Consider the following 26675-nt stretch of genomic DNA (forward strand, 5'->3'; position numbering starts at 1 on the left):
TATGTTCTGTGACCTATCACGTTTTTAATTTCTGAACATTATTTTTAATGGGAAAAATGCGAGTTTATGGCGTAGTTCGGGGTGCACGCTAGATTGTAGGTCCCCCCTGCAACTGATGGAGTAAATCAGTTCCAGGGACCAAGAAAATATAAGGATATGCCACTTGCAATAGGACCGTATGAGTAAAAACAAAAAAAATGGTTCAAATGGCTCTGAGCACTATGGGACTCAACATCTTAGGTCATAAGTCCCCTAGAACTTAGAACTACTTAAACCTAATTAACCTAAGGACACACATACACCTATGCCCGAGGCAGGATTCGAACCTGCGACCGTAGCAGGCGCGCGGTTCCGGACTGCAGCGCCAGAACCGCACGCCCACCGCGGCCGGCTGAGTAAAAACACTGCGACGTGCAAACCAATCTTCGGTTTGAAGAAAGATTTACTTTTCAGATGACACAGGGAAATTTTGAGAAGCAGTATGGATATCGATCGCTGGCGGCTATAATACGTGCAGATGTCTAGAGGACGTCTTAATGCAGCCTTGGATGTAAGTGATTGATGGTGACGGTGACCTTACCAGTGCCTTGCATTAAAGCATTTCTAGTCAATCAACTGTCTGTCTCCATAACCGGGATTGCTAATGCACGCCCGTGCAATGTCGGTCAACTCAGGGATAATGTGTTCGAATCCTGACGAAGAAATTTTCATCTATAGTGTTCAGCCGTCAAGGTAAGGAGAGGCGATGGCATACACTTCCTGATCACCAGAATCTGCGACAATCTCCTTGGCTCCAAACATATTTGAAATGAAACTTCCTGGCAGATTAAAACTGTGTGCCCGACCGAGACTCGAACTCGGGACCTTTGCCTTTCGCGGGCAAGTGCTCTACCATCTGAGCTACCGAAGCACGACTCACGCCCGGTACTCACAGCTTTACTTCTGCCAGTATCTCGTCTCCTACCTTCCAAACTTTATTGAAATGTCTCATGGCGTGAAGGCATGCACAGGGTTGATGTTGATGTCGGATGAGTATTCGGCGTCCCCTTGATGCTATTCGAGAGACGTAGGGTATGTTCTGGCACGACGTTTCACCCTATCCCTTCCCTTCACCCCTAAGAAGGGGTGATGGGAAAGCATCGCTCCTGCCAAACGCAACTCGCCCTTTTTTCACATGATACCTTGCGAACCATGGATGAAGGGCATCAGACGGATGCCATATTCCTTGAGTTCCGGAAAGCGTTTGACTCGGTGCCCCACTGCAGACTCCTAACTAAGGTACGAGCATATGGGATTGATTCCCAAATATGTGAGTGGCTCGAAGACTTCTTAAGTAATAGAACCCAGTACGTTGTCCTCAATGGTGAGTGTTCATCGGAGGTGAGGGTATCGTCTGGAGTGCCCCAGGGAAGTGCCGTAGGTCCGCTGTTGTTTTCTATCTACATAAATGATCTTTTGGATAGGGTGGATAGCAATGTACGGCTGTTTGCTGATGATGCTGTGGTGTGCGGGAAGGTGTCGTCGTTGAGTGACTGTAGGAGGATACAAGATGACTTCGACAGGATTTGTGATTGGTGTAAAGAATGGCAGCTAAGTCTAAATATAGATAAACGTAAATTAATGCAGATGAATAGGAAAAAGAATCCCGCAATGTTTGAATGCTCCAGTAGTAGTGTAGCGCTTGACACAGTCACGTCGATTAAATATTTGGGCGTAACATTGCAGAGCGACATGAGGTGGGACAAGCATGTAATGGCAGTTGTGGGGAAGCCGGATAGTTGTCTTCGGTTCATTGGTAGAATTTTGGGAAGGTGTGGTTCATCTGTAAAGGAGACCGCTTATGAAACACTAATGCGACCTATTCTCGAGTACTCCTCGAGCGTTTGGGATCCCTATCAGGCCGGATTGAGGGAAGACATAGAAGCAATTCAGAGGCGGGCTGCTAGATTTGTTACTGGTAGGTTTGGTCATCACGCGAGTGTTACGGAAATGCTTCAGGAACTCGGGTGGGAGTCTCTAGAGGAAAGTAGGCGTTCTTTTCGTGAATCGCTACTGAGGAAATTTAGAGAACCAGCATTTGAGGCTGACTGCAGTACAATTTTACTGCCGCCAACTTATATTTCGCGGAAAGACCACAAAGATAAGATACGAGATTAGGGCTCGTACAGAGGCATATAGGCAGTCATTTTTCCCTCGTTCTGTTTGGGAGTGGAACAGGGAGAGAAGATGCTAGTTGTGGTGCGAGGTACCCTCCGCAACGCACCGTATGGTGGATTGCGGAGTATGTATGTAGGTGCAGATGTAAAAGAACGCAGGCACAACACTCAACTGTACAGGCAATCTTCAGTCAACGACACGACACAGATAAACACGCCATAACAGGTCGGAGGAAGACAGTGGCAAACCGCCTCCACTGGGGCCTTGTCCAGGACAGCAATGCGAGATCCGTACGTCTGCCCCCGACGCTCATCTCCTGAGTATAGGACTGATTTAAACTAGTCAATCAGTCAAGTATGCTATCCTTATCTCGAGTCACACCTCGTGTATAAATGCCAGATATCACATTTGTCTCAACGATGGAGGACGAACTTTTTCCATCCGGAACAACTCGTCTTTCTGCACTTATGGGGAGATGCCCACCTGCGCATCATTCTCGGATGTTAGTTATAGTCTTCATGTGTGCAAATAAATTTTCCCGTGGACTTTATTCAAGTACGAGGTTTGTCCGGAAAATACGTATAACAGTTGAATAATGTCTTTATGTTACAAGTTGCAGCCACCGCCAGGTGGGACTACTGCTGTAATCAATCTCATCAACGCCCAGTTCGAGTCAGAGCACTCTGCGTGAAGGTGAGAGTGTGCGGCAGCTTGTTGACAGTAACCCTTTTTCACCTGCCGTCGGCATGGAGCTCTCTGTGATTGAGGAACAGCGCGTCAACATCAAGTTTCTTGCAAAGCTAGGCAAGAATGGCCGTGAGATTTTTGAGTGTTTGAAACAGGTTTACGGAGGCAATTCTCTGAAGGAACCAACCGTGAACAAGTGGTTGAAAAGGTTCCGGAATGGCCGAGAAGAAGTGAACGATGACCCTCGCCCAGGACGCCCGTCGACATCGAGTTCCGATGCAAATGTTGAACGAATTCGGGCTTGTGTTCTTAAAGACCGTAGATTGACAGTCAGAATGATTGCTGACGAGCTGTCAATCCCCAAAACAATCGTTCACGAAATCCTGACACAAAAACTTGAAATGAAGAAATTGTGTGCGAAAATCGTACCGAAGCTCTTGACGCCAGAACAGAAAGCAAAGAGGGTTGAGTGCTGTGAGGATTGGTTGGAAGTAGAGGAACGAGGGGACTTTCTGAACCGAGTCATCACTGGAGACGAGTCCTGGTTTTACGAATTCGATGTGGAGCTCAAATCTCAATGGAAACTAGCAGGAGAACCGAGAACAAAAAAGTCGCGAAAATCAAGGTCCAATGTGAAGACAATGTTGATTGTTTTCTTTGATTCTAGGGGCATTGTTCACAAGGAATTTGTCCCTACCAGCCAGAGAGTGAACGTAAATTTTTACGTTGAAGTTCTGACACGTCTCAGAGCTCGTATGGCCCGAGTTCGACCGGAGTTGGTGAAATGAGGTAGGTGGATCCTTCATCACGACAATGCGCTCGCTCACACGTCGCTCGCTGTGCGCGAGTTTTTGGCCCGAAGCTCAATCACCGTGACAGGCCACCCGATTTAGCCCCGTGTGACTTCTTCGTGTCCCCGAAATGCAGAATGGTGCTTCGGGGGCGGCACTTGGGAGATGGGGAAGCCATCAAGGCAGAAACGACACGGCAACTGAACAGCGTCACAACTGAAGACTTTCAGCAGTGTTATCAACAGTGGAAACGGCGTTGGCAGAAGTGTATCGCGTCTCAGGGCGAGTACTTTGAAGGAGACCATATTGTAATACCTGAATAATTGTAAAATAAAGCTATTATTCAACTTTTATACGTATTTTCCGGACAAACCTCGTATGCTATCCTTATCTCGAGTCCCATCCCGTGTATAACTGGCAGATATTACATTTATCTCAACGACGGAGGACTAACTTTTTCCATCCGGAACAACTCTTCTTTCTGCACTTATGGGGAGATGCCCACGTGCGCATCATTCTCGGACGTTAGTTAGTCTTCCTGTGTGCAAATCAATTTTACCGTGGACTTTACACGCCCCAGCTACGGCCGGTATTACACTATCAAATTTCTTTGTCAAAGATTTGATCAAAGATGTGATCCAATATTCCGTCCAATATATTTGACAAAGATCTTTGACGTAGCGCTACAAGGGGTATTACACTGTCATCAAATTTTTCGTCAAAGTTCAAGATGGCTGACAACAACTTGTTATTTAACCGCAGCAGTTCTACGTACTCCAATTGCATTGTGTGCACATGCGGAAAAGAAGTGGGGGGAAAAAATGGAACCATACATACGAGGTTGACAGTCTTAAAAGTCCTGGGATTACAACTTGATAATAAATTCAGTTGGGAGGAGCACACCACAGAACTGCAGAAAGGCCTTAACAAATCTGTATTTGCAATTCGAGTCTTAGCAGATATAGGCAACATAAAAATGAAAAAGCTTGCATACTTTCATTCCATAATGTCATATGGGATAATATTTTGGGGGTAAATCTTGAAGTCAAACAAAAGTTTTCAAGGTCCAAAAGCGTGTAATACGTATTATTTGTGGAGTAAATTCACGGACCTCCTGCAGAAACCTCTTCAAAGAACTGGGTATACTAACCACTGCCTCTCAGTATATTTACTTCTTAATGAAATTTGTCGTAAATAATATATCTCTTTTTCCAACAAACAACTCAGTTCATACATACAATACCAGGAACAAAAATGATCTTCACAAGGACTTAAAAGCACTTACTTTAGTTCAAAAAGGGGTCCACTACTCAGGAACACTCATCTTCAATAATTTGCCAGCAAACATAAAAAATTTAGTTAGAAATAAAGATCAGTTTAAAAGGAGCCTGAAAGACTTTCTACTGGCCAACTCCTTCTACTCCATTGGCGAAATTTTTAATAGAAACAAATGATGTATTTATTCATACTATTAGTATTGTTATTTTAGCTTAAAAAAATCGACATGTTCCACATCCACGAGGATCTCCTCAGCACGGATCTATGGAAAGAAAAACTAATCTAATCTGGGTGAAGCCGTGGGTTTTACGACGACACGATAAAAGCATTCAACAAAACTTGTTACGTGAGCTTACAGTGGAAGACGTCATGTCGTACATCAATTACTTAAGAATGGATGAGCATACATTTCTGTATGTGCTCAATGAAGTGTATCCTCATATCACAAAGCACAATATTCACTTAAGAACTGCCACATCTTCAGAAGACAGGCTCACTTTAACACTCCGATTCCTTGCTACAGGAGAGGGTTATGTTAGGTTGGGTTAGGTTAGGTCAGGTTAGGTCTCCAATCTTCTTAATCTATTTTTGTATTCAGGGTGCCTCACGTTGTAAAGCGCCTCATCAGCTTCAGACATCTCTATTAATTTTGTAGTTGTCGGCACACACCAATTGTATTTACCGGCAATGGTTATAAAAACACTACAGACGACAGAACGCTGCAGCGATGCTAGCGCTCCATGTGGTAACATGTCACATTGCAGTGAACAGAAGACAAGCGATTTCTTTGATCAAATATACAGCGAGGCCCTAGATTTGATCAAATATTGGACGACATTTGACAAAGTCCCTATTACACTATCAAATATCTTTGACAAAGATATTGGACAAAGATATTGGACAAAGAAATTTGATAGTGTAATACCGGCCTACCACTGCTCGCTCGCGCCCTTCTGCTGCGGCAGCTGACGCGCGGTGTGGCGTGGTGTTGCAGCGTCCTCGGGCCCGCTGAGCGTGGCGGTGAAGCTGCGAGAGAAGCGCGACCAGGCGCCGCCGCTGCACTCCTCGTCGGGCAACTGGTCCGCCAGCTCGGAGAGCGGCCGCGCCTCCCTGGGCTCCAGCACCAGCACCAGCCACCAGCCCAGGTAAGCCTTCGCCCGGCTCCTGCGTCACACTGGCCTCCAAGTTTGTAGCAGAAGACCATCATCCGCAGCAGCTGCTGTTCAGGGTGTCCATAAAAGAACGTCCCAGTTATAAATTTTATCAGCTGTAAGCGTTGTACAGGGCTGCTTCAAGGTCACAATTAAAGAGTAACACAAACAGTACCAGGAAAGTGGACACCTTCCAGCTATTCGTAGAAATTACCATTCCTCGTGAAATAGTTCGTGGTGAGACATCGGTTCCATTTTCCCGCAAGACATCACAAAGCTCTTTCATGCATGTCTTGGCCAACTTCTTCGTGAAACATTTCGAATCACAGGCACTGGACTTGAAGACTTGTAAACCTAACTTGTGGTACAGGTACGTCGAAGATATTTTCGTTGTGTGCAGCCATGGTGAAGAACAGCTCCGTGACTTCCTAAGACATTTGAACAGCCTCCGTGCCAACATGACATTTACCATGGAAGTAGGAAAGCTCAAAAAACTACAATCTCTAGATGTGCTGGTCACAAGGGATATCGAAAATCGACACACACGGACCGATACCTGCACAAACTATCAAACCACAACTCGAGCCAGAAAAGAGGCATGATTAATACGCCCGTAACGCGATCAGGACGAATATGTGAGCCGCAGCACCTCAAACGCGAAATACAACACCTGGAAAGTGTTCTGAGGAGCAATGGATACTCCACAAATTATATTACAAGTGTAACAGAGCCAAACACTCGGCGAAGTAAAAAATATGTTCAAATGTGTGTGAAATCTTATGGGACTTAACTGCTAAGGTCATCAGTCCCTAATCTTACACACTACTTAACCTAAATTATCCTAAGGACAAACACCCACACCCATGCCCGAGGGAGGACTCGAACCTCCGCTGGGATCAGCCGTCGGTGAAGTAAGAAATCAGAAAAAGAAATGTCGGCTACGGCCTTTCTGCCATACATTCACAGAGTGACGGACAGAATAGGCCGTATATTGCACAAATACGGCGTAAAGACGATTTTCAAACCGACAAGAAATATCAAAGAGTGTCTTAGATCGGCAAAGGAGAAAAGAGACCCACTTGCAATGCCGGGAATATACCGCATACCATGCACATGCGGAAAAGTTTATGTCGGAATGACAGGACGATCAATCATCACCAGGAGCACAGAACATAAGCGACATTGCAGGTTGGGGCAGGTGGAGACATCGGCCGTGGCAGAGCACGCTCTGAGTGAGACCGACCACGAATAAAATTCGCCGACACGGAAGTTCTGGCTGTAGATAAGCTATTCAGATAATCTGTAGAAATACAAGAACACGCGAATAGCTTCAACAAGAAAGAGGAAAGCCTTAAGGTAAACGGATCTTAGCTTCCCGTACTGCAGCGAACGACCGCAGCAGGTAACAAGAGGAGAACCGCACCGGAAATGAGCGCGGAGAAGCCCTCGGACGTTGGCGCGCCAGGTACATATAGTCTGCGGCCTTGAGATCGACTCCAGTTCACCACAAGCAATGGATGGTAAAGCTTTGACAATGCCAGCCGCTCTTGCTGGCGAAACGTCAGTAAAATCATCAGACGAACGTCGGCCGAAGAACCCAAGACAGAAGTCAATAGGCAGTTTGTCAACAAGTGGCCACGAAAGCCTTAATAATTTTGTATCATGCGCTAAGTCAAAACGTAGACGAAAGTGTGTGTTGAATGATCGTGGCAGACGGTCTCTGAAGACGATTGTTGCCGTGGTGGCCGAGCGGCTCTAGGCGCTTTAGTCTGGAACCGCGCGACCGCTACGGTCGCAGGTTCGAGTCCTGCCTCGGGCATTGCTGTGTGTGATGTCCTTAGGTTAGTTAGGTTTAAGTAGTTCTAAGTTCTAGAGGACTGATGACCTCAGATGTTAAGTCCCATAGTGCTCAGAGCCATCTGAAGACGATTGTGACGAAGAATAAGGGGTCAACAGCAGCAAAAGTCACTGTAGAATTGATTGTCGCACTCACGAACCCCGTCAGCACCAAAACAACAGGAAGGGAGCTCCAGATGCAGGGCGAACTGGAATTCCAGAACCACTCGTCAGTGATGCAAATGCCTGTAATAGGAAATTGTGATGTAAATCCATAAAACCTGGACTTCGGAGCAATGGAAGGACATGATTTGGTCGGATGAATCTTGTTTCACACTATTTCTAACTTCTGGACGAGTTCACCTCCCAAGAGTGAAACATGGCGGGGATTCTGTGACAGTTTGATCAGGCGTATCGTGTGGTATTCCATGGGACTCATGGTTACTCTGCAAAGTCTCATTACTGCTAGCGATAAAGTGACCATTTTGGCTGATCTGGTCCATCCCATGGTACAATATTTGTTAAGAAATGGTTATGCTGTATCCAAGACGACAGGCCTCCTGCTCACAGAGCTCGCATCGTCCACGACTGGTTTTGTAAGAACGAGGATGGATTTCGCATTTCCTATGGCCAGCACAGTCACCAGACCTGAAAATTATTAGCCTCTGTGGTCTATTTTGGGCAGAAGGTTGAGTGATAGCTATTCACCTCCATCATCGTTACCTGAACTTGCCACTATTTTGCCGGAAGATTCTCTTGAAAACAATACAGGACCTGTATTTATCCATTCGGACTGGAGCTGGAAGCCGTCCTGAAAGCCAGCAGATTTCCTAACCGTATTACGTACGCATGGTAATGTTTTGTCAGTTTCCGCGGTCCATCCCGCTGGAGGTTCGAGACCTCCTTCGGTCATGGGTGTGTGTGTTGTTCTTAGCGTAAGTTAGTTTAGTTAGTGCGTAAGTCTAGTGACCGATGACCTCAGCAGTTTGGCCCCTTAGGCATTCACACACATTTGAACAGTTTGTATGTTTGTTGTTTCCACATTTTTGTCCAAACCCTGTATGTGGATATAAAATAAAGCTACATAATTTATGTTTTGTTTGTTTCCAGGTACATGTCTGTATTTCAGGTTCATATTAAAATCGAAGCATTTGAGATGTGGTGCTATAGACGAATGTTGAAAATTAGGTGGACTGATAAGGTAAGGAATGAGGAGGTTCTACGCAGAATCGGAGAGGAAAGGAATATGTGGAAAACACTGATAAGGAGAAGGGACAGGATGATAGGACATCTGCTAAGACATGAGGGAATGACTTCCATGGTACTAGAGGGAGCTGTAGAGGGCAAAAACTGTAGAGGAAGACAGAGATTGGAATACGTCAAGCAAATAATTGAGGACGTAAGTTGCAAGTGCTACTCTGAGATGAAGAGGTTAGCACAGGAAAGGAATTCGTGGCGGGCCGCATCAAACCAGTCAGTAGACTGATTAAAAAAAAAAATAAAAAAATTAAAATTCACGCACTACAGTACCGTGACATTCCGTTGCAGGAGACAAAGCAAAATGGTGCAACACGTTGAAAAAGTGGAGTATCGTGTGTGGCTGAACCAGTATCAAGTGAGGAATCTAGTAATATACTCTCTAAGACGAGAAGAACGACCCAAAACACACAGAAATTATCCGAATGGGTCGGAAATCGGTAGATGTGATGTACAGAGAAACATACGATTACAATTTCCAAAAAAAACAGGATGATTTATTCAAGAGGAAAAGTTTCGTAAACTGAGCAAGTAAATAACGCGTTGGTCCACCTCTGGCTCTTATATAAGCAGTTATTCGGCTGGGCATTCATTGATAGATTTGTTCGATGTCCTCCTGAGGGATAGCATTGCATATTCTGTCCAGTTGGCGTGTTAGATCATCAAAATCCCGATCTAGTTGAAGGGCCCCGCCCATAATGCCCCGAACCATTCTCCGTTGGGGAGAGATCCAGAGACCTTGCTGCCCAAAGTGCGGTTTGGCAGGCACTTACACAAGCAGTAGCAACTGTTCCCGTGTGCGCACGGGCATTATCTTGCAGAAATATAATCCCAAGATGGATCACACACATCCATGCCCGAGGCAGGATTCGAACCTGCGACCGTAGCGGTCGCGCGGTTCTAGTCTGTAGCGTCTAGAACCGCTCGGCCAGTGCGGCCGGCCCGAAGGTTTGGAAGTGATCCGGTACTCAGGATTATTTTACATCTAAATGCTTCGTTTCAAGGCGCATGCGCTGCCCCCCCCCCCCCTTACCCCTCGCACACAGGTACAGTATGACTTTTCCCGGAGCAGGTCGACGACGACGGTGTCGTCGGCGACGGGCGCGGGCCACGCGCTGAACACGTCGGCGAGCTCGTCGGGCACGCTGACGCCTGACCTGGCGGCGAGCATCGCCGACCAGGACTCGAGCTCGGTGTACTCGTGCGACACGGAGGGCTACTACACGTCGTTCCACCTGGACAGCGGGCTGAAGCCACTGCGCGAGGAGGACCCGGTGGCGGTGGCGGCGGCGGCGGCTGCGGCCGGCTGCCCGCCCCTGGCGCCACCGGGCGTCGCGCTGGGGCCCACCGGGACGCTGCTGCCGCAGCAGGCGCTGCACTCCACCTGCGCGCTCTCCACCGGCGGCTCGCCCAACCGCACGCTCACCGCCGACTCCGAGTACGAGCTCTTCGGCAAGGTGAGCCATAATTGTGTCACAGTCTAACATAACAGTCGGGACACTCCTGTAAAAGTTGTTACCGTTTGACAGCCGGAGTGACACCAGCGCTCCGAGGCCATTAAAATTGTTACACTCTAAGATGACGAGCTACAGACGAGAAATTTAACCGACAGGAAGAAGATGCTGTGATATGCAAATGATTAGCTTTTCAGAGAATTCACACAAGGTTGGCGCCGGTGACGACACCTACAACGTGCTGACATGAGGAAAGTTTCCAACCGATTTCTCATACACAAACAGCAGTTGACCAGCGTTGCCTGGTGGAACGTTGTTGTGATTGAACCATTTGTCGTTCTGCAGGCCTGCTGTGTTTTACTCATCGTCGCGTGTTCCCCAAGTACGACCTTCATTTTTATATTATTATAAGTGGGACAAGCTACGGCCAAATATGGGAGAAATACGCTGTAGATGTAAACCTCAACTACTCAAAAGCCAATAACACTTCAAAAGTGCTGTTATAAATTAAATTCGCCGTTAGAGACATTCCATCCTATGACACATTCACTACTTCATCGGTATCGGGCAAATGCTGTACGTTCTGCATGAAACACACACACACACACACACACACACACACACACACACACACACACATTTTCACAGCACAGCTTTCTCACAGCCAGTTTAACAGAAAGTGTTTAGTACAACGTTTTCACATTTACATTTCGAGTGGTTTATAATGCGTATTACCTGTCTGTCAGTCAGTTGGTCAAGAATGGATTCATCCAACCGATTTTCTGTTGAATTTGGGTGAATTGAAATAAAACAGTTTCAGTAAGGTTATGAATGTATTGAAATGAAATAAATGAGAACTCATTTTTTTGACAGTAATTTGTTGGTGTTTCTAATGCATTATTTGTTGGTGTTTCTAATGCAGTCATCACAACAGTTTCTATCTGAAGAGGAAATGAATAGTGCCAATGGTTTACTAACTCACAAGCATGCCATGTATTACTGCCTACAGAAAAAATATGGCAATTCAGGGATTATTCCACACTCTTCTGAAGACTGGCCTTGTAGTTTATTAGTCATCATTGCGGATGTGAGGAAACTAAGACACATTTCGATTGAAAAAGGAAGTCGCTTGGAATCAGTGGTCTTCTTGGAATTAGAACTACCTCACCTTTAAACTTTTCTACAATTGTTGTTGCTTCAATGACATTGTTCTTCAGCTCCTTAACAATTAATCTTGTTCCATTGCATAGTTTTGATTGGTTCAAATTATGGAACATGATTATCACTGAGCCGACCTTGAGCTGCAAATTGTGCAGGCAAATACAATGAATTCTGTTGGATAATTGACAACGTCATCTGGATTGGTAATTGAGCCAAACAAATTAAATGAATGCAACTGGCCAGCAATTTCACTCTGAATTTTTATGTTCAAATCGTCTATGTCCTTATTTTTTGCTGCCAAAGTGGCTCGTTCACTCAACTACATTTTTAAATTTTTTTTAATTTTTTTTTTTTTAATAGTGAAAATATGTGACAGGAGAACTGTCAAACCAATGCTCACATTTCTTTCATTGAGATTTTCATGCAAATATACTATCCCAATTTTCGACTTTTCTAGTGAATTTTCCAAAACTTTTCTTTCATACGAACCTTATTCTGGCAATTACAAACAAAAAGAAAAAGATTCAGACAAATTGGTAGAGGCTTTCTTAACTGACATTGTTCAGACATGCGGCAACTGGAGTGAAATCTGACGACAATGTTTTTGTTATTGTACACTGGAATTGAAGTAAAGTTCCTTCCCATAGGCAATAGCCACAGGAAAAGCACATAACCACAGCCAGGATATCCACCAACAGCAGCTGTCGTGTCAGTTTTGAGTGAAACTTGTCCCTGTTGCAGGGCTCCACGAGCACAACAACCAGCTCTGCAGGCACCGTCTGCACGACGCTGCAGCTGTCAGAGGGCAGCCCCGCCACGGGGCCAGCCGTGCCCGAGCGCAAGAGCTCACTGCTGGTGGCTGCTGACGTGCATGCGGACTCCCCCGACTCGGGCCACAACACCTCCAGCTCACCAGCGCAATCTGCCAGCCCGCCCGGCACCCTTACTGTCAGGTATGGCTTCTCACACCTCCCCCACTTTGGCACCTTCCAGTTGTGGTAGGTTTTCCTGGTGAAACTAAAATATTATCTATTTCAGTAAGTTCTTCCATCTTGAATGCCACAGCCACAAGTTTGCTGAAAGACAATTCTGTTATTTAAGTTTTCTTTTATTGATGGTGCTATTGCAAACTCTGTCATATGCTTAATTGGGGGTGGGGAATTCTGAGAATGCACTTAAATGGATAGTTTTTTGAAAAGGCTGGACCTGTATCTTTCCCCAGTCCCAGCTTGAGTTCAGTCTCTGGGGACCTCATTGTTGGCAAGATGTGAAACCCTAATGTCCCTTCACACTAACAGCCTGCTCCTTCTATCCCCCAGAAACTTGTCACTTTCTTAGAACACAGTTCCATTTCCCACCAAGGCTGTTATAGTCATCATCATTTATACCATACAATCAGCCGATTTTTGGCAATATGCCACATTCAAGTGCTATTTCTATCACAGTAATTTTATACCTTCATCTTGTACGGTTGTAAACAAATGTGCATATGGTACTTAAATGTACACTTGAAGGAGAAACTTTTTCTGCACTCAAAAATTGATAGCAGTCTAGAATTTCTTAGTTATTTCAAAAAAATACAAGTTAGTTTTGAAACATATCATAAAAGAGGCAAAAATTAATCCAATAAAAGTAAGTCCATGTGGAAAGCTGTGCGGGATGTTATGGTAAAAAAGACAAAACACACAAAAAAAAAAAAAATTGTGATATCACATGATGCAAGAATGTCACTGACCCTAGGGCAGATGCAAACAACTTCAATTCTTATTATGCAACTGTTGCTGGAAAATTAGTGAAGGAAAAATTTGGTAATCCACCTAATATAACATTGAAAGAACTTTCATGCATTGAAATAAATAATATATCCATGTTCCTCAGTCCAATAGGACCAACAGAACTCCTGAATACCATTAATTCACTGAAAAGTGATTATTCAACTGGTACTGATGATATTCCAGATTATATTATAAATATAACAGCAAGACGCATACTCTCTCCTTTATTAGACGTATGCAATTCATCCTTATCATGCGGTATCTTCCCACAGCAACTGAAAATGGCAAGAGTAATACCCTTATATAAAAAAGTTGATGACTTGTGTCACTACTGTCAGGGTTACTGAAAATTATTGAAAAAGTGTTCCTTTCACAACTAACTACATTCTTCTACAAGAATAATATTATTAATGGATGTCAACATGGCTTCAGATCACAGGGATCAAATGAAACAACCACTTTCAACCTGATAAATCATATCTTAAATGGAGTGGACAACAACAGAAAAGTCTCAGGTTTATTCTTGGACCTAACAAAAGCTTTTGATGTGATTGATCATTCTGTGCTCCCGAATAAGCACGAATGGTATGGTGCCAAATCAGTGGATTAAATCATATTTGGAGTATCGCTCTCGGGTAGTTAAAATTAGGTACGTGGAAGGAAATGAACTCCAGGTACATCTTTCAGAACCATGTGGACTAAGTCATGGTGTTCCACAGGGCTCTATTTTAGGTCCCGTTCCTTTTTTGGTATACATTAATGATTTCACATTACACATTAGGGATTGTGAACCTGTTTTTGCAGATGACACCAGTCTGTTGATTGAAGGAAATAAAGAAGAAAATCTTATTGCATCTGCAAAAGATATTACAAAAGAAGTGTCTGAATGGTTTACCAGAAACAGGCTAATAGTTAATCCCAGAAAACACTACTCATAAATTCCCACACAAATCAAAATAAAAATCCAGCACAAGCAGTAATATGTATAGATACCCAAAACATTAGTGTCATCACTGAAACTAAATTTCTTGGGATTCATACTCGGGAAAAACTTAAATGGAGCTATCATCACACATCCCTAATTTCAAAACCCAAAAATGAACTAAGCAGTAGGAATTCTTTGTAACAATACTAGTACAGAAGCTGTATGGGCTGTGTACTTTGCTCATGTACATTCAGTAGCAACATTTTCTGGAGATATGTACACCAAGCCATAACAGTTTGCAGGAAACAAAAGACAAGTTGTTAAGAATAATGAAACAAACGAGCAACAGAAAACTGTGCAAACCTTTCTTTAAAGATCTCTAAAGATATTACCCCTTCCCTGAATTTATATACTGGAAGTAGTCATGCATGTCAGAAAAAAAGAACATTGAGAAAAGAAAACTATTTTCCTCAAAACAAAAGTGTCCGTGATTACAGTACCAGGTCAGACAGTGACATGATGCCAAAAAGATGTATATCACGCAGGAACAAAGCTGTACGACAGATTGCCAAGACATTAAAAATCTCTTCCTGAATTACAGGGCTTTAAAAAGTCTGTGACAGCCTATCTTCTAAAAAACTGCTACTACTCAGTCTCAAGAAAAAATAGTAATTTGTATCTTTAATTGTAGAAGTAAGTTAAAAATAAATAGTTTTTAATAAAATGTGTTAATTATTAACTGCATAGATCCAATTTGTTATAAAAATTTAAATGATGTAGGTTTGATATTTGTAACAATAATAAATAAAAAGGTTTTCTGTCCAATGCCCTGTGTACAATATATGTACTGAAAAAGAGATTTGTATGGACAAATAAATAAATACACACACACACACACACATACACACACACACACACACACACACACACAGTGTACTCCCTCTGGTGGCAACACAGGTGTATATTCCCACATGCAAACAATCACAGTGGTCACAAATGGCATCCTGTGATAGATTGTTTCAAGCATTGTGCACCTTTTGTTGCAAATTCAGCACACCACCACAGTCAGGCCCTGGAGAGTGAATAAGTTCTCACTTAATCATACCACATATTTGTTCAATTAGTGAGAGATCTGGTGATTTTGCTGGCCATGGCAATTGTTGTACACCCTGAAGAGCATGTTGCATCACAGCACAATGATGTGCATTGTCCTGCTGAAATAGCATATTACCTTCCTTCCAAAGAAATGGCAATAGCGTGAGGATAACAGCCTGTGCAATGTATTGGGCACTCGTTGCTTTACCCTGCAGAAATATCAAATGTGAACATGGGTTGTAACTTATTGCCCCCCCCCCCCCCACACACACACACCACGAAACTCTGGGATGGAACCTGCATGTTGTGGGCAAATGCACTCTGGAACAGGCCACTCACCAGGTCTTCCCCATACACGTGTGCATCCACCATTTGCATACAGACAGAACCTACGCTCATCACTAAAGACAACAAGAATGCCACTCCACTCTCCAGTCAAGTCTTTCACTGCAACAGTGTAGCAATGTGTGGTTGGGATGTGGTGCCAGTGGTAGCCTGTCCAAAGGCACATATGATCTAAACCTACTGCAAGCAGATGGTTTCCATTGGACCTCAGTGACACAGCAGATGCAACATGCGCTCAGATTTCATCCCTGGATAATGTGCAATCAGCCAGCACAACTAATACTGTGTGCGATCTTGATGTACGTCTGCATAGTGCAGACGTACAGAACTTGGTATACAGGTGTGGGAATGTTCCACAGACCACTGCTGAAAGCAGCGACACACTAGTGATACTTTGTTCCCATCATGTGCAGCAATCAATCAATATGTCCATACAGCTTACCACAGGCCCACAACAATCAATGCATTCATCCAGCTTCCCAGAGGCCCACAACAATCAATACATCCGCTCCCACAGGCCCGCAATGCAACCCGTTCAAATGGCTAAAGCTGTTTAACAGGAGTACTCAGTCATCGGTGGGACATAGCTGTACCCTAGAATGATTCTTGCAGACACTGTTAATCTCTAAGGTCATGACAGTTACTGCCTGCAGAATCAAAACAGAGGGTGCACAGGTGGGCCCTGGTCGCCAGATTGTGACAAATGAATCACTAACACTACACTCCCCTCAGCTTGCACATATTATACACTTGTGCCACTTAAAACAGTCTTTGACAGTGTTACATTTTTTTCTGGCAGTGTATTACCATTGTTATAGTACAAACAGATGATGACAACATTCCACACTCCTCAAATATTTTAAATAACAGTATTGTGGCCTACATATGTAAACGTAAAACTCATAATATATCACAAAGAACATTGCTCTACATCTGTTGATTTGTTAAATATGTTGACAAACATAGAATGTTGTTCTCGCGCATTCTGCTGTATATACAATTTATACTTTAAATGACAGATACAAACCTATTTACACCCACACAGGGTGACAGTATAAAGTTACCACAATAGGAGGAGATCTTTAAAATGGGATATTGTCACAATCAGCTCATCATTTAATATTAACGACAATGATTGTATAACAGCCATGATGGAAAATGGAATTGTGTTTTGATAAATTTTGTGGGTGTGCTACCTGATATGAAAAACTTCCAATTTAAGGAAAGAATACACTGCTTTTTCTGCAGGTCACGGTCGCGATCATCGGACTGCGACTTCTCTGAGTCTGACCTGGAGGCAGTAGAGCGTGTTGAGCGCATCCGCGTGAAGACGGCCATCAATTCGAGTCGCATCCCATCCATGTGTGTTATCACACCACCACAGTCTGATGATGAGGCAGGCACAGGTGCCTCTGCACCTTCGTCTCCACCCATGCAGCAGAGGGCACCACAGACAACCGCTGTGGCCGGCAGGCGGCCAGCCTATGAGAAGCAGCTCAGCTCTGATTCAGAGTCCGACTGGGCCGCTATTGTGCGCAAGGAGCGCAGGCCGCATCTCAACCTCAACGGTGTCATCGGAAAGGTACATTGTCTGAGGCACTGCCTGTCTTTTTACAAACTATACAGTATCTATAAATTGTAATGTAAGCATGCCATACATAAAATTAATCACCCCCAGAAGACATCCCCCTAATATACTGTACAAAGCTACTACTACTGGAACTTCTGTTATGGAGACTTGAGTTTAGGCTTTATTGGAAACAAACCAAGAGGCCTGCAACAAATAATTCATACCAATATTTTTTCTTGTTTTATTATGTGTTAGGCTATATGGAGCAATTTGGCCTTTAAGTTCAATATATATTTTTTTATTTTAGGTTGTAGTAAGGACTGTCTGGTTTTGGACATCTTTGCTGGGAACTGTTCACTTTAAAACAATATAGCTCAAAATGCATTTGTGTGATGTTAATGAATTTTTAATAGTTTACTGGCACATATATTGGTACTGAATTTTTCAATCACCCAAAAACATTCTTATCATTTATCTAAAGTCACTTTTTGTCAGCCCAGAATAAACAAATACAGAGGGAGTGAGCTTGTTTTGAAGGTCTCTTTCATGGTTGTGAGCAGGTGCAACCACTGTGACCATACAGTGTGATGTGGATTTGGTAAGAGTATTATTAAAGGGTAGTTGTGTCACGTTGGACTGTGCAATTAGTTGTGGGTGTGGTAGCGGAATCAATTGCTATATTGCTATGATTAAGTATAAGAGTTGCAGCTTGGAAGGGATGCAGTATTACTTGTATGTTCAGACCTTGTTTTGTTGTATAAAAAATCCATTTTCCCTCACCTTTTCTCATGAGTGATTTGGAACTCCAATGGAAGGTTTAAAAATAGTTTGCTTCCATTTAGAAATGTGATACTGTACAATTTTTACAAGACCTGTTTACATTATTTAGACATTTTTAAAGTACTTATATCTACTGATATTCTTCATTTGAAAAATCACAATGTTTTGATGAATCGGAAGTACTGTCATTCGTGTTGATTATGACTGGCTTGATATTAGGAACAGTTCATCTTTCTCCTGGCAGTTGTCTTCAATTTTTCTGGCATGTTTAATACACTTTTCCCAGAGTTCTCGAGTTACAGCAATTAAGGCTTCTTGGCATAAAGTGTTAAATGCTCTCATACTTCTATTGTTTCCTAAAGTGTTAGCCATATTCATTTTTGCTGTTTGTCTCTGTACTTAAGCCCATATGATCTCAATTGGATTAAGATTGCATTGAGCCACTGGCAACCAAACAAGTTTTATGTCTGGTCAAAGTTGTTTAGTTATTTGTTCCAGTTTCTTTACTGGTGTAGGAAAATAAGGCCTGAATATTAGTATTAGATCTGTCTTAGTCAATTTGCTAAAATCATCAACTACAAATGGAAGAGAAATACTCATTGATGCTATCCAAGATATGGTTCCATCTTTCAGCCATGACATACTCAGGTTTTTAGTTCAAGAATCGGCCATTGCATGATACAGCACCTGATGTATAATTGTGGCTGACCTCTGAAGCAATAAACTGAGGACTTCCTTGAACCATTCCTCATAATCAGCTGTGTTCACTCCGTTGTGGTAATCACCAGTTCCTTTCTTCACATTGAAACAAAGTTCTGCACTGGCAGAAAATCCTTCTTCATTTCCAGTGTGTAAAATTGTGATGTGTGTCCCACTTCCACGCCATCCACGAATTTGCTGAATGTGTACTTGGTATTGATTGTAGTTGTTAAAGCTAGATTCTACAGAATCAACCATGTTTTCATATCACCCATGCTTTACTGTATTATTCTGTCCACACCAGGTCTTGTCTGTAAAGGAGATCTTGGTGCCCTGTGTTCGTAGCTTTCTTTGAAATGGAATCCTAGGCTTTTTAACTACTTTCAAAAGAGTAGAGATCAACGTATCAGGAAGATCTGCAGTATTTTCTATCAGTTTCAGGTGGAGGTTGTTAATTCAGGGGAATATCTTATTTATGTAAAAAATGTGAAAAGTTCTTCATATTGTGCAAAAAGTAAAATCACTGAGTTGGACTTTCAGACACTGTGGAGAAGCATACTAGTTTTTCTTGAACTGAGTGATGCACTTTCATCAATCTCCTTTGAAGCGGCCCCTACTCTCTTCACTGATGACAGTGATGTACCAGGACAGTGTAGCACTTTCTGATACAGGGGAAACGTACTGTCCTCCTACTTTTCCTTTCTCATTTCGAAAGAAGTAAATAGCACTTGAAACCATTGCAAGTTCACCCACTGACTACAGTGGTCTCAGAGGCATCTTGATACAATGTAGCTACCATGACGAAGACAGTCATATACTAATAACAGCATGCAGACGAAGCAAGGTCACAGGCACTTCATCTACCAACTACTCGGGGGTAGGTAACAGTAAATGGCAACCAATGTTGCCCTCAGTTTTACAGCCATGTATGCTGCTAATCTAATGGTCCTACACACACATAAACATTCTTCAAAATTACCCTTTATAAGATTGGTATCACACTGCTTGGTCACACTGGGGCCGAACCGCACAATAATGCTGGGTTCAGTGTGGGGTGAGTGGACTGCTGTAGCCTGTTGTGGGGTTGTGAACCACTGAGGGCCACGGTGGGGATGAATGAAAGACTCAGTTGAAACAGGTCCCTAGGAGTAGATGACATTCCATTAGAACAATATCCTTGGGAGAGCCAGCCATGACTTCTGACACAAATTCTTTAAAGAAGAGTGGAAAAACTGGTGGAACCCAAGCTTGGGAAAAATCAGTTTGTATTCTGGAGAAATGAAGGAACATACAAGGCAGTACTGACCCTACAACTTCTGTTAGAAGACAAGTTAGGGAAAGGCAAACCTTTGTTTCTAGGATTTTTAAACTTTGAGAAAGCTTTTGACAATGTTGACTGGAGTACATTCTTTGAAGTTCTGAAGGTAGCAGAGGTAAAAATGCAGGGAGTGATAGGCTATTTAGAACTTGTACAGAAACCAGATGGCGGTTGGTTGAGAAGGGAGTGTGACAAACTTGTACCTATCCCCATTGTTATTCAGTCTGTATTATAGGAAACCAAAGAAAAACAGGAATTAGGAATTAAAGTTTAGGGAGAAGAAATAAAACTCTAAGGTTTGCTGAAGACATTGTAATTCTGCCAGAGGCAGCAAAAGGCTTGGAAGTGCAGTTGAACGGACTGGAATCAAATTAGATGAACATCAACAAAAGCAAAACAAGGATAATGGAATGCAGTTAAATGAAATCAGGTCATGCTGAGGGAATGAAACGAGACACTAAAAGTAGTAGATGAATTCTGCTATTTGGGCAGCAAAATAACTCATGATGACCAAAGCAGAGGGGATATAAAATGTAGACTGGCAGAAGAAGAAAAGCATTTCTGAAGAAGAGACATTAGTTGACATCAAACATTGATTTAAGTGTTAACAAGTCCTTTCTGAATGTATCTGTCTGGAGTGTTGCCATGTATGGAAGTGAAATGAGGACACTAAACAGTTTAGACAAGAAGAGAATAGAGGCTTTTGAAATGTGGTGCTACAGAAGAATGCTGAAGATTAGATGGGTTGATTCCATAACTGAGGGGGAGGCACTTAAAAGAATTGGGGAGACAACAAATTTGTGGCTAAAGTTAACTAAAATAAGGGATCAGTTGATAGGACACATTTCAAGACAACACAAGATCACCAATTTAGTGCTGGAGGGATGTGTGTGTGTGTGTGGGGGGGGGGGGGGGGGGGGAATTGGAGAGGGAGATCAAGAGAGTAATACAGTAAGCAGATTCAGGATGTAAGTTGCAGTTGTTATTCAGAAATGAAGAGGCTTGCGGTTGGTAGAGTAACATGGAAGTTGTCTCAAATCAGTCTTCAGACTGAAGACCACACAAAAACAACATTTCTCTGAACTCCAATTTCTTGGAAGTTATGCTAAAGCAATATACTACATGCTGTAGTAAACAAATTGTTATTATTATTATTATTATTATTATTATATGAGTGCCATCCATGAAGTAAGTTCCATTTCTATTTGTGGCAGCACTACGATCACAGTTCCGAGCATGCGCGACAGTTACTCTGACTCAAGGAGAAGACATGTACGCCATTTTCAGATCACTGCTGCCGATGTGTGCTTTGTAGTGCTTCTTTAAAATATCAGCTGTAATTGAAAATGCTGTCGCATGTGATATCAGATCTGTGATTTGTTTCCTAAATGCAAAGAAAAGTTAAACCAAAGGAAATTCATTGGCAAATCTGCAAGGTTTATGGACAAAATGCTATGAGTGATTAAATGGTTAGATGATGGGTCAGACTGTTCAATGAAGGATGTGATCAAGTGCATGATGAAGAAGTTTACGCTTAGTGCCCTTGCTATGGAAGTTCTGCATATCTCATGATCACTAATTCGTGAAATTGTTACTAAAAAACTGAAATTTTGAAAACTTTGCTCATGTGGGTACCCAAAATACTCACTGAACAACACAAAAACACTTCAGTTTTTGACATGCTACAATGAAGAAGGTGCTGCGTTTTCTTTCTCAGATAGTGACGGGGGATGAATCTTGGGTATCGTATGACACCCCTGAAACAAAACAGCAATCAATGGAATGGAGGCGCGCTTAATCCCCCAACAAAGGTTAAGCCTAAGCAAATCTTGACACCTTGAAAAGTCATGTGCACCATTTTTTGGGACAGAAAAGGCATTTTGCTGATTGATTTCTTACCACTGGGCCAAACAATCAATGCACATGTTTACTGTGAGACCATTAAGAAATTGCGCTGAGCAATGCAGAACAAGCGCCAAGGATTACTGTCAAAAGGTGTTTTTGCACGATAATGCCTGACCTCACTTCGTGAATGTGACCACACAACTCTTACAGAAATTTTACTGGGATGCGTTTGATCATCCTTCATACAGCCCAGACCTCGCTCCTAGTGACTTTCATCTCTTTTTGCACCATAAAATCTGTCCTTGGTGGTCAGCACTTCATCACTGATGATGAGCTGAAAGAACATGTTACTAGATGGTTGAATACACAGGAGGCAACCTTCTATGAAGAAGGCATACAAAAACTTGGGCCACGCTATGACAAGTGCCTACAAAATTTCAGACGCTATGTAGAAAAGTAGTTTAACAGTTGTAGATTTTTGTACAATAAATATTTTTTTCTGTATCTGTACACATTTGTTTTATGTAACCAAACGGAACTTACTTTGTGGACATACTCATATTAAACATTTAAATATTCTATTGATTTTATTATAATAATTGTAGGCATATGTGACACAATAAAACTGAGACCCCCCAATACACACACACACACACACACACACACACACACACACACAAAAACCAAACTTCTTATCCCTCTCAGACTGATAAGCAATGCTCAAAAACCAGCTGGAGTTTTCTTTAAGGCCATACAGCCATGTCTCAGAGTTTTAGACAATGGTAAATCCAGGAAGGAATGTAACAATATTATGAAAAGGATAGTTGCTTATTTTTTTACAAAGGCTTTGTTGGCCAAAAGCTTATTTTGAGGACAGTCCTTTTTGTTGTGTGTATCTGCAACTCAGCATCTCTGCTATATGGTGAGTAGCAACTGTCCTTTTTCATAATATTGTCTCAGAGTTTTAGGTATTATCTAGGATTTTGCATGGTAAGGTTACAGTATTTAATCAAAAATTTCATAATTATTTTTAAGATTAATATATTATTTCGACAAAGGAAGCCCACCTCCTTAGCTGAGTGATCTGCCTGCTATGCAGAGACCCTGGTCCAGTTTCCACTACTGCCAGGGGTGTTCCTTGGTTGAGGTCAACTGAGGTGCTGCCTGAATGACAAGTAGTGACTCCATGGTCTGGAAAGCCGGCAACAGCAGGGAGAAGTGTTCTGACCCCAACCCCTGCATATCACCTCTGCATGATACCATATGGAGGAGAATAACACAGTGGATGAACAGCACTGCATAGTCCTCTGGGTGTTATTACTGATTTTAGTTTCAGTTAATGTGAAGGAGAGTTGCTGTGTTAGTTGCTAATGGTTAACGAGATCTGATTAACTGTCACACGAAATCAGTTTGCTGGTTCACGTATAGTTTAAATAGGGAAAAAGTGTGACTGAAATATCCTACTGTTATTCTGTCACATGCACTCTACAGATTATCTTAAATATGTATTCAGTGAAGATGGCTGAGGCATGATCCATGAAGGACAAGTGTTTAAAACGCCACTTCTTTTATGATTGCACTGTTTCTTCTTCCCAAAGCAATCCCACCCTGGCATCTGCTTTTCATTTGATTTAGGCACTAATTCCATTTTAGGTCACTCTGGATGGTGGTGTAACCATCATGTTCAGTAATTTTTCATCAGTAGGGTAATCGAATAGTGGGAATCAGTTAACATGTAATATCTTCGAATGAAATCACATTTTACCTATTGTCTGTCTGTTAACTGAAGAGCAAAGAGAGCTTGTGGTTTGTGGAAATGGCCATTCCCAGAAGAATACTACAAGGATATGAGATAACTAAGAATAAGTTTCCTGTCAAGCATTGGCACTGCAGTGATTCAGGGAGATTCTGATGGTCTAATGTTATTCTGTATTTGACATTAGCTATTAATTCAGTATTCTGCGAATTGTTAACCCATTTCTTAGAAAATAAACACTCTTCTGATATGTTTGTACATTGGATTGTCAGTGGTTTAAGATGCACTGCAGAAGGTTCAGCATAACTGAAGTTCCTCCTTGTGATATAGTGGAATAGAGAGTAGGGACTTGTCTGCTTGCTCTTGAGTTTAGAAACAGACTATATGCTGATTGTCTACAACATAACAGAAGTTATGGCTCCGTGCAGGTTAAGGACGCCTTCACGGGAAAGAAGTCGCCCGAATCGCAGCCTGCTCCAGCTCACACGCCGGCACCGACGACGACGACGGCCACGGCCCAACAGGATGCGGGCGACTATGTGACCATTGCTGACGTGCGGCCTCACACCAATTACAAGCCAAGCTCGCCGCGGCTCTACTCGAACACAGCAGTGGTGGCAGCGTGCCGACCGACGGAGTACGTCTCCCTGAATGAGCTGCCACCACCTGAGACGACGAGGTCCGGTGCCCCTCTGGCTGCCTCTCCACCGCCAGGCGACTCCCTGGAGCGAAGGCGCCGTCAGGGTGCACGAGTCACGCTTGACTCTGAAGGCCGTGTCGTTTATTCCTCAGACAGCCTCCGGCGGCGTGGCAAAACAGGACACACCACCTTCGAGCCGGGCCCGTATGTCAAGGAGCCGTCAGCAGCGGGCAGCCCCATGATGGGCCACCGCACTGCTGCCACCACCGGCCACCCGCCGCCCACCTCTCCGCAACTGGGCAAGGTGATCATCAGAGCAGCCACACCCGCCACCTGCGTCTCTGCACAGCGTCCGCTGTCACCGCCACCTGTGCAGCAGCAGCAACAACAGCAGCAGCAGCAGCCGCAGCAGCAGCAGAGGCCTGGGGCCTATGTTAATGTGCAGTCTCCTACGCGCAGTGCACCAGACAATCGTGACACCGAGGAAGGTAAGGTCCCTCCCCTGCCATCAGACCCCAAACTCCCACCCTTCCTGCGCCACGCAGATCCAGCACTGTATGACCGCATCAGCGGCAGCACCCCGGGCAGCTCGAGGGTTAAGCGCAGTGACAGCTACCGTCTGGCCAACTCGCCCATCCTGCTGCCTGCCAGAAAGGTAAATCGCGATATTCTTCTGAATTCCACATTTGAGGCTGGAACCCGGAAAGAACAGGCTGGCAATGGCCGCCTACCTAGCAGCAGGGAACAGTCGACCACCCTGGAAATGACACCACACAAGAGCCAGCAGCACGAGTTCTCCCGGGCACGACAGCAGGTAGCTAGAGTCCAGGACTCGCCGACCCTGTCGAGTGGTCGGTCCTCTCCAGCAGATGTCGACGTCAGGCAGGTATCAAATCCCAACTTGTTGGGGCGCAGGTTCTATGGTGCTCAGGTCCGTGTCGATCCCGAGTTGCTCTCAGGTGCCCGAGCTGCAGGAAAGCGGTCAGTCGTTCCTGTGCCAGCTGACACGGAGCGTGCAAAGGTGCTTTCGAATAAAGGTAATGACCATGACACTGAGATATGGTAGAGGCACCCCACACTTGACACCAGCAGCTCTTACAAACCTTGTGCTTGTCTGACAACAGGTGAGAACAGTTCTTCTGCTGGCCCCCACCCTTACTTTACATTGCTCTTGCTTCATATAATATTGCTTCTCATCTCAAACGAAGTCATTTTATTCACTTTCTAGAACTTCTTTGCTTTTGCAAATATTTTCTTCAGCTTTGCTTTTGCATTCTGACAGGAAAAGGTTCCTACATGATCAAAAACAAAATTTTAAATAAATGTCTTAAAGAATTTTCTCTGTTCGGATATTATGAGTCTGCACAGCTGGTTAATGTACAGTGATGGCAAACAGCTAAAAAACGGAATGCTGCAAAATTGCCACAACGTACACAAAAACAATTTTGTAGCAGTGTGTGGCACAGAAAAAACAAGTGTCTTCTGTACCATGTTTAAGATTTTATGTATAAGCTTCCCCTCTTCTTTGGTCTTTGTTAAATGCGAAATATCTTAACAAAACTTCTCTTAGGCTGTGCTCTCTTTCCAGACGCTACTGGAATTGGTTTGATATGTACCTGAAGCTGTAAATTGTCACAAATGCTAGAGGACTATTACTAGTGGATGAATGCACAAGCTTAAAATATGTGATTGAATGGCTTGGGTTCTTCATGTAAATCAAGATGCTTACACATTTCTGTTTAATTCTTCAAATGACGTTAAAATTCCCCAAGCTTAATTTCTTATTAATTTCAGATTTCCTTTCACTAGCTGATGCTAATTCTTTTGCATTTAATCTATAAAAATGTGTGGGGGGGGAGAGAAATTGGTGACAACACAGCACTCGTTTATCCATACATAGATTACAAAAAATATTCAGACTGCTGAATATAATGAATAAGCAGTGTTTCATGAATAAGCAACACACCAGATTTGCTTCAGTACTGTCTACGTTGCTTTCAAGAGCTTCCTGCAATGTAGGTTCTATAAAACCCCAAAAAATACACATTTTCAAAAGAGGAGAAGGCTCCTAGCTAGTAGAAATAAGCATGCATATTAGAAGAAATTCTCCTTTTGCATTTTCACATATTAAAATCTGAATGTATGCGTGTTGAGA

General features: G+C 43.2%; 1 protein-coding gene across 1 annotated transcript in view; it reads left to right on the plus strand.

The window, feature by feature from the left end:
* LOC124778726 (serine-rich adhesin for platelets) overlaps positions 1–26675 on the plus strand; it is a 493495-nt gene that overhangs the window by 453959 nt on the left and 12861 nt on the right. Inside the window, exons 6-10 of the mRNA XM_047253663.1 lie at positions 5908–6058; positions 10230–10614; positions 12514–12725; positions 17161–17494; positions 24309–25582. Of these exons, the coding sequence (XP_047109619.1) occupies positions 5908–6058; positions 10230–10614; positions 12514–12725; positions 17161–17494; positions 24309–25582 (2356 nt within the window). The remainder of the gene's footprint in view (positions 1–5907; positions 6059–10229; positions 10615–12513; positions 12726–17160; positions 17495–24308; positions 25583–26675) is intronic.

The sequence above is a fragment of the Schistocerca piceifrons genome, chromosome 1 (genome assembly GCF_021461385.2).
Source record: "Schistocerca piceifrons isolate TAMUIC-IGC-003096 chromosome 1, iqSchPice1.1, whole genome shotgun sequence".
NCBI classification, from domain to species: domain Eukaryota; kingdom Metazoa; phylum Arthropoda; class Insecta; order Orthoptera; family Acrididae; genus Schistocerca; species Schistocerca piceifrons.